General features: G+C 47.6%; 1 protein-coding gene across 1 annotated transcript in view; it reads right to left on the reverse strand.

The window, feature by feature from the left end:
* The window catches only part of SCTR (secretin receptor), a 79,552-nt gene that overhangs the window by 21,305 nt on the left and 48,781 nt on the right, over positions 1-9,466 (reverse strand). The window contains exons 5-6 of the mRNA XM_011941629.1: positions 3,766-3,915; positions 2,075-2,207 (exon numbers count right to left, since the gene is read on the reverse strand). Coding sequence (XP_011797019.1) covers positions 2,075-2,207; positions 3,766-3,915 — 283 coding nt within the window. The remainder of the gene's footprint in view (positions 1-2,074; positions 2,208-3,765; positions 3,916-9,466) is intronic.

Raw genomic sequence — 9,466 nt, forward strand, 5'->3', positions numbered from 1 at the left:
CCAGGATGGTCTCGATCTCCTGACCTCGTGATCCGCCCGTCTCGGCCTCCCAAAGTGCTGGGATTACAGGCTTGAGCCACCGCGCCCGGCTGCAAGAGGGTGTTGTAGGGGCAGAAACCAGGCCACAAGAGCAGGCCTCTGGGGTTCAAGGCCATCTTCTGTGGCCTTCCTCCATCAGGCCTGCAGTATTCTCTAGAGAGTGGGAGTCCGCAGGCCTAGTGGGTTCAGTCAAGCTGGCCAATGAGCCATCACAGGAGCAGGAACTAGGTTCAAATGCTAGCACTGGCTGCCAGGCTAGATGAGGAGACAGTCCTTCAACTACAAAACTGTGCCGGATACTGCCCAATCCCCTCATGTTTTCAGATGAGGAAACCAAGGCCTAGAAAGGGAAGAGATTTCTGAGCAAAGGGTTAAAAAAAATCTTTTCTAAGCTCAGTTCCCTTGCAAACACGCAATGAAGGGATGTGCCAACTCTGTTAGGAGGCACCACTGATTATGGCAAACATGGCCCTGGCTGGTACATTGCACTCTCCACATATCTGATGGGAATGTCACAGACTTGGACTTCCCTGATGCAGTGACTGACTCTTTTAACAGGCATGTCCCCTGCAGGGATCCCTGGAAGTTACGCTGATAGAATTGGGGGGCACCAGGCTTCTACACCAGCACAGCTCCTGTACCTCTGCCATGGTAGGGCCTTTGTCCTTTTCTTTGCATTGAGCTGTCCCCTGAGGATGGGACAGCTCCTGGGATAGCCCTAGGGCTGCTGCAAAGACAAGCCCGAGAAGGAGGAGCACCCAGTGCTGCCTGTGAGACAGTGGGGGTTCCTGCCTTGCCTGGAGTCAGAAGCTCTGACTCCAGGCAAGGCCCCTTGTTGACTTGTGAGTCTAATGTTTAGTAAAACTTGAGAAGGTTCCCTGCTGGGGCGCTGCAGGCCTTGTCCACTGCTGGTCAGTAATGAAGCGTGGCTAGGATTTAAGGCTCCTGACTCCCAGCAGGCACTCTTGCTTCATCCTGGAGACCTCCTTGAGAGACATGGATCCTACTTGAAGAACCTCTCAGTCTGAGTCAAAAAATACACACACACACACACACACACACACAACTATGAACAATACAAACAGATGAGTGGTAGGAAATGGCAGGCAGGTTGGCTGAACTAATCTCAATTTCCAATCTCTTTTCTCCCTTGCTCGCCTCTACTATAGAGACTGTGACAGTAAAAAACTCAATCACCCTGCTTCCTTTGCAATTAAGTGTGGTTACATGACTCAACTCTAGCCAATGAGATGCAGGTAGCAGTTTCTGGGGAGGGTACCTTTTCTCAAGAGAAAGGCAAAGCTGCCCAAAAGAAAAAAAAAATGTTTAACCTTTTACCATGTAAAGCATGACATCAAAGGCCTACTCTACGGAAGGCAGTGCAGAACCAGGGAAAAAGACTGTGTCCCTCATGGCATCACGCAGCCATCGCGCCACCTCATCTGCGGACTGCTTCTGTAGGAAACAGCTCCCATTTGTTTAAGACTCCAATATATAGTTTTCTGTTATTTGCAGCAAAGGGAATCCCAATTGACACACAGGGTGATTGCAATGAATTCAGTCATCTGGGCATTTGGAAGGAGAAAGGGGGTTAGATTTAAGAAAACACAACTGTTTTATCGCAAATGCGTTTATACAGACATACTGGCCCATGCTCACTCTTTTCTTTTTATGACCAACCCCCACCCTCTCCAGACTGGGTCATCTTTCTTCAGCTAGGAACTGGCAGAAGCAGGGAAAAGAGGAGTCTCCCTATATATCTAATTCCTAGAGTGGCTAGTTCACTCCTGGACACTGGGAGTTTACGGCAACCCCCACAAGCTTCTCTCCTACGTGACCCAGATTGTGCACATGTGGCTGTGGAATCTCCCTGAACCTCCTGGCCCAGCGTCAGCACTGGCCACTTTATCCTTGGTATTAAGTGCAGCCTCAGCAGGGGCTTGGGGGAAGGACAACTAGGCTACTTCCCTCTCCAAAGCTAGGCTGGGGAAGGTAGGCAGGCCTGGCGACACCCCGGGGCACCCAGGCTTATTACCCTGTGGGCATCGCAGTAGGCGACATCATCTGAGGAGAAGAGCACAGCGTCCTTGACGAAGTTGGACAGGGCGCGAAGGATGAAGGACACGAACAGGTGCATGTGGATGTAGTTGCGGGTGCAGTGGAGCCTCCTGCAGGGAGAGAATGTAGGGCCATAGAGTCCAGAGCCCACTGAGGGGCTGGGACTCAGCCAGGCCCACCTGCCCCCAGTGCACTGCGGAAACTGAGGCCCTAGACTTCAGCTCTTTCTGGGTAACACATTCTGTGAGCATAACCTGAATGAGGACATGGGTCCCCAGATGACTAGTCTAATTTGCTACATGCTGTAGTGAAAAAAAAAAAAAAAAAAAAGGCCAGCCACAGTGTGGCTCACACCTGTAATCCCAGTACTTAGGGAGGCCAAGGCAGGAAGATCACTTGAGGCCATGAGTTCAACATATTGAGACCTCTGTACCTACAAAAAAAAAATTTCTTTTTTAATTAGCTGGACATGGTGGTGCCTGCCTGTATTCCTTGTACAAGAGGCTGAGGTAGGAGGATCGCTTGAGCCCAGGAGTTCGAGGCTGCAGTGAGCTATCATTACCACTGCACTCCAGCCCCAGCAGCAGAGCAAGACCTTGTCTCTAAATAAATAAATATAAAGCTGGGGCTGTAGGGGCAACATTGTATTCTGCCCTGAACTACCACCATCTCCAGCTCCCAGAATTGTTTTGCGGGAGGGGTGAGGATGGCAACCAGAACGGGAGAGGGCTGTGGGCACAGAAAGAACACAGGCTGCGGGGAGAAAGCAGACCTTGGCTCTGCCACTTAGCAGCTATGTGACCTTGAGCAAGCCTTTCCACTTCCCAGAGTCTCAGCGTCCTCCTCTGCTGCAGGGGACAGAAGTCAGTTACTTGTTCCGCTTCTTCTGGGACCGGAAACACGCTTTCTTCTGGGAAACCCATTCCAGCTCTGGATTGGAAGGGCTCCACCCTTCTCACCCTCATGACAGACTTGACCAATCAGAGTGCTCCATCACTGTCCATATTGATTGGCTCAGAATTGAGCATGTGACCTAAGCCTGGCCTATGAGAACTCGGAGGACTTTTACTGGAACCAGGAGGGAAGGGGCTCTGGTTGGCCCTGGTGTTGCTGAGCTAGCCGGATGAATGCCAGTAACTACTGGTGGTTGTCTCTGCCACTTCTGCAGAAAGCCTCCCAGAGGATGAGGCCAACCCAGAGCAGAGGAATGGAGGGAGGCAGCCCTAGTGCTGCTGATGCCGCTGAACACCTAGATCCAGCCACGCCTACAGCAGATGCCTCTGAACTTGCCACTTATGTGGGTCAGGTCGCCTTTGTTTTTCTTATGCTGTTTCGAGGTGGATTTCTGTCTCTTGCAACAGAATCTCGCTAGTACTCCTGTAAAATGGGGCTCCTGTTACCTATCCCATAGCATTGTGTGAAAATTAGAATAATACATATAAAGCGACCGGCCATAAGTTCTCAGTAGTGCTTAGTAAATGTTGAACAAATAAAGGGATGAATGAGGTGACGGGAACATCGATGTTTTGCCATAGGTCAGCTTTAGATCAAGAGATGACAAGGTAGTTTGCTCAGACCTTCCTCTTTCTGTCCTGGGTGGCTGAGAAGAGACCCAAGGTCTGTGCCTGGGGAGGGCTGGGGTACGGAAAGCTGGCAGTGTGTTCTCACCGGAAAGCACAGAGGATGCCAAGGGCGACCAGGAGCATGATCAGGGAGGAGCTGTAGCCCACGGTGTACATGACTTTCAGCTTCAGCAGGTAGGAGTGCTGCAGAGAGAGGCACGTGTCAGCCCCGCCGGCCCTCCTGGCTAGCTCTGCCCTTCTGTGCCTCACTGCACCCGCTTCAGGCAGCTTGAACCCCACCAACGCTGCTATTCTGTCCATACCCCAAGGACGCCAATACACAGACACATAACACCGTAACATCTTGGCACTGGAAAAGCCCTTAGGGATCATCTGATGCCAATTCAAACTTCCACCTTATGTATAGGACCCCTTACCAACTCTCTGAATTCAAGCTTTTGCTTGAATACTTCTGGAGTCAAAGTGCTCACTGCCCTTTGAGAAAGTTATGTGGTGTAAAACAGCACACAATATTAGATTTTGTTTATGTGAAGTTAAAATAAATTATTTGCACCAGCTATTGGTCCATTTTCTGTCTTCTGGAGCCACTTAAACTGGATTTGTCTTTTATATAAGGCCGGTTTTATATAGAAAAGTTACAAAGGTCATACAGGGAGGCCTGCCATTTTTTAACACAGCTATTCTGCCCATCTGTATCTCGTTCATTTTCTCTATGTCAAATATTCCCTGTGTCAGGTCAGGTGCGGTGGCTCATGCCTGTAATCCCAGCACTTTGGGAGTCTTAAGGAGGAAGGATTGCTTGAGCTGAGGAGTTCAAGACCAGCCTGGGCAACATTGTGAAACGCTGTCTCTACAAAAAAATTTAAATAGCCAGGCATAGTAGTGCACACATGTGGTCACAGCCACTCAGAGGCTGAGGTAGGAGGATCACTCCAGCCCGGGAGGTCAAGGCTGCAGTGAGCTGAGATCCAGCCACTGCACTCCAGCCTGGGTGACAGAGTAAGACTCTATCTCAAGTAGATAAATAAATACATACATACATACAAAAATATTCCCTGTGTCTTCAACCTCTTTCCACAATCCTTCAACCATTAGTTAAATTAATATGCTCCAGTTTGTTAACGTTCTTCTTAAATAAGACCCCCAGAACCATACAGCTGAAAAGCTCCAGAAGCATTCTCTGACCAGGAAGAGGTAGAAGGGGTCCATCACCTCCCATCTCCCCTGACCGATACATTGCGTGCCTATGCAGCCAAGCAGGCATTCACTTATCCAGCAGCCACTTCACACTGTTGGCTCATCTTTGAGTCAAAATGATCTAAGTGGAATATTGGTCAGAAAATTAAAAGATCTGACCAGGCGTGGTGGCTCACACCTGTAATCCCAGCACTTTAGGAGGCCTAAGTGGGTGGATCACTTGAGGTTAGAGTTCGGGACCAGCCTGGACAACATGGAGAAACCCTGTCTCTACCAAAAATACAAAAATTATCCAGGCATGGTGGCGTGCACCTGTAATCCCAGCTACTTGGGAGGCTGAGGCAGGAGGCTTGCTTGAACCCAGGAGGCGGGGATTGCTGTGAGCTGACATTGCACCACTGTGCTACAGCCTGGGCGACAAAGTGAGACTCTGTTGCAAAAAAAAAAAATTAAAAGATCTGCATTTAGGTTCAAAAAGAATCAAGGGAATAAAAATTAAAAGAACAATGTTTACCAACCAAACTAACAAATATTTAAAAGTAATAATTTTCTCTGCAGGTGAGGGTATAGTGGGACTAAAAACTGGTTCAGTCTTTCTGGAAGGTAATAGATAAATATATATCAAGAACCTTTGAAATATGACCCTTTGACCTCCCTTCTTCCTCCAGGAATTGATTCTAAGAAATAATCAGAAATTTAAAAGCATATTTATACATGAAGACGTTGATCACAAAAGTATTAGTGATTTAAAAAACCCAAATGTCCAACAGTAGAATAGTTAAATCCATTATTTTAAATACAAATGACTTTCACGCTATACCACTAATAAAATGTTTACCAAGAGTTTAAAATAAGTCAGGACATGCTGATATATTATTACATGAAAAGGCAGAATTCAGACTTTACACGTGCAATGTGATTCCAGCTACATGTAAAAACATATTAGGTTGAATTATATGAAAATGGATTCTGCTGACAATTTTTTTAAAAAATACATTTTAAAAAGAATTATATGAAATTACCTTTTTTGTAGATCAAAAATGATTGAATATCAACAGAAAAAATAAAGAAAATTAAAAAATTGAATATCAGCCATTCCATGTGGTTCAATCTCATATATACAGAGAAACAAGATTGTAAAGAGATATGGTCGATGTTAACAGTGGTTAACTTTGTATTGTAGGCTTGCAAATAGACTTGTTATTTTCTTTTATGATTTTTCTATACTTTTACTTTTTCTACAGTAGATAAGGGCTATTTATAACTAAAAGAAAAGGGTAATTAATGTTTTAAGAAGGCACAAGAATAGAATAGGGGAAACCTGGCTGACAGTCTTCATGGGAAGATAACCTTGAGGTTAGAAAGACCCAGGCTCCATGGTGTCACGCAGTGTATTGTAGAGAAAGAACACAGGCTTCAGAGCCAGGAGACAAGGGTTCCAAACCTGGACTGTGACTCACCAGCTGTGTGACTTTGAGCAAATTATTTAACTTCTTTGAGCTTCATATTCCTCATCTGCAAAATGGGAATAATAGTATCTACCTTGCAGACTTGTTGGAAGAACAAATACGGTGTCAGATAGAGTACCTAGACAATGCCTTGGCATGTAGGAAACACTCAGTGTATGGCAATTTTAATTTGTCCCCACCCCACCATCCTCCTTCAAAATGAGTCAGCAGTTTGAGATGGTATGAATTCTGAAGCATGAAATAGCTCAAAAATTAGCTCTATTCTCAGTTACACTGATGGAGTGCTGTGGGCAGCTGGCCACATGGGAAGGTTTGGAGAGGCTGGGCATGTTATTTTAAGAGTCACATTAATAAACTGAAGTATTTCTGGAGGAGGGTGATTGTGTCATCTGAAGAGTACATGAAAAAACTGGGTCCATGACACCTGGAGGGGAAAAACACACACTTAGAGGAGGAAAGTGTTAGACTGAATGACATGTAGAAGAAGGGCCAGACCTCGTGTGTGAGCTCCAGTTGGGGGAAGTTTCCAGAAAGGAGGTAGATTTTTGACTCGGGGTGACTGAAAATTTTCTGACAGCGGGAGGTGGCCCTTGATGGGAAGGCTACCATGTGACATTGAGTTCCTCACTGATGTAACTGCTCTCCTGAGAGCCAGGAGTCACCTTTCAAGGATGAGAGGAAGACCCTTGAAGGGCAGTGGGTTGCCTTGAATTAGTGGTTCCTGGGCTTTGGGACATCAAAGACCTGTGAAATGTCAAAAAATTGAGGACCACTGTGTTAATATGTAATCTCGCCATCTACAGATGAGCCGCATTGCGGAGGGCATCAGCCTCACTCCTGGGGATGCCCAGACCAGCCTGCAAGAGCCTGAAAAGGCACAGGGTGACAGGGGTGGGGTCAGGCAGAAGATTCTGCACTGTTCTGCGGCTGTGGCCATTGCCTGCCAGGTGACCAGCCCGCCTCTCATGTAGACCCGTTCCCGCCTTGTAAGACGGGAACCATAAGCCCTCAGCCATCCAGAAACAGCCTTGCTCCCTGGAGGTTTCCTGTGACCTGTGTTTGTTTGTTTGTTTTTGAGACAGGGTCTCACTCTGTCACCCAGGCTGAAGTATAGTAGCACAATCATGGCTCACTGCAGCCTCAACCTCCCTCAGCCTGATTGCTCTTGAAGCCCATTCTCTGCATTTCCAGTTACGCAAGCCACATGTGCTTATTAAACCAGTTAGAAATGCGTGTTATTTGCAGTACAAAGCCTTCTTACAAACCTTCATCCCGCCACCCATCAAGATATCATTCCTTTTTAGTTTTATGGATTTTACAAATTTGATACAAATAAGTCCCCTCTCTTCATATAAATCGATGATAGAACTGTTCCTCTGCAAAAGACAGAACCCACTCACCATCCCTCCAAGACCACAAGTGCCCACTCCTTGTCGAATCTCCTTATTAAATCATCCCACTCTGACCAGATCTGAAGACCTCATGTATGTTCCCAATGGGACGACAAGCCCTGGGAAGGAAGGAACTGCATCCTCTCCCTTGGAGCTCGTCCTGCTTCACGTAGAGCAAGGCTGATGCGCTATAGAGAGAGGGGTCTTTGCGAAATGCAGAAGAGGGTGTGCTCTGCCACCCAACTTCCTCCTTTCTCCTTGAATTCTGCCACTCTCCACCCGGGCCTTCTCCCATGACCTCACCCTACCCTCCCAGGGACAAGCGAAGCTTGCCCATATTCCTTCTAGGAAGTTTAGCTAATGGGACCTGCTGAAAGTGTACTCCCTGGGGGGACACACACCTTATGGGGAGGCATCAGAAGACAGAGGATGGAGCCCTGGCGCTTTTGGAGCTAGACTTGGTTTAAATCCTACCTCCACTACTTTATAAGCATCTTCCTTAATCCCTGAGCCTCAGTTTCCTCTTCTGCAAAGTGAGAAAAACATTGAATGTATAGGGTTATTTTGAGGATTTAATACTAGCCACCAGCCAGGAAGGCACTCAGTAGATGTTTAAGTGCACAGCAAATATTTACTGGGCGCCCATAGGTGCCAAGCATTGTGCTGGGCACTGGGACCTGGAAACGAACAAGACTCTCTGATTTGTCACCATGATTTTGCCCAGACCCAGCCCTGGCTCATAGCAGGTCCTCAGTGAGCGGAGTGAATGAATGCCTTTGAGGAGCGTGTATTGTAGTGAGGGAGGTGGAGGCACGTGGCACACGTGGCACACACTGATCATTTTAATGTAACATGGTAGGTAATAGTTGGAGGCCACCGCCGAGCTCTAAGGGAGCCCTTCCCGTGGGGAGGGGAAGAAAGGGCTGGCATTGATGGGCTCGAGTGGAGTCTCAAAGGATGTATAAGAATCAGGAAGAAAAAGAGAGGAGGAAAGTGCTCTGTAGGCAAGGGACCCTAGCAGGGACAAAGGCCCAGGTGGCAGGCAGGATGGCACAGTGTGTATGAGATTTGAGAGAAAGGGCCATCCTGGGAAAGAACAGTGATGCAGAGTGAGCTGAGCCTAGACAGGGCCCTGATGGCCACCCTCAGAGGAAGCCTCTGGAGGTCCCCAGAAAAGGTCAGCCGATTGCTGAAGGCAGCATCCTCTCAGCTGGGGTAGCTCTGCAGCCAGGAGACTCCTTCAAATGCTGTAAACTTTTTTTTTTTTTTTTAAGAGACAGGGTCTCACTCTGTCCCCCACTGCCCAGGTTAGAGTGCAGCGACACAATCACTGCTCACTGCATCCTTGAACTCCCCAGCTCAGGCAACCCTCCTGCCTCAGCCTCCTGAGTAGCTGGGACTATAGGCATGCACCGCCATGCTCAGTTAATTCTTAAACACTTTTTGTAGATACAGGGTCTCACTATGTCACCCTACTATGTTGCCCTGGCCTCAGGCAATCCTCCCACCTCATCCTCCCAAAGTGCTGGGACTACAGGTGTAAGCCACCACACCCAGCCAAAAGCAAACATTTACCGCGCACTTGCTGTGACCAGGCACCCATCTCAGCATGCACATACATTAATTCACTTAGCTCTCTTGACAAGCCTACGTTGTCAACATTATTAACACCATTTCCCAGATGAAGAAACTGAGGCACATTGTGATTAAATCTTCCCCAGCCCCACTA

This window comes from Colobus angolensis, unplaced genomic scaffold, assembly GCF_000951035.1.
Source record: "Colobus angolensis palliatus isolate OR3802 unplaced genomic scaffold, Cang.pa_1.0 Scaffold20, whole genome shotgun sequence".
NCBI lineage: Eukaryota > Metazoa > Chordata > Mammalia > Primates > Cercopithecidae > Colobus > Colobus angolensis.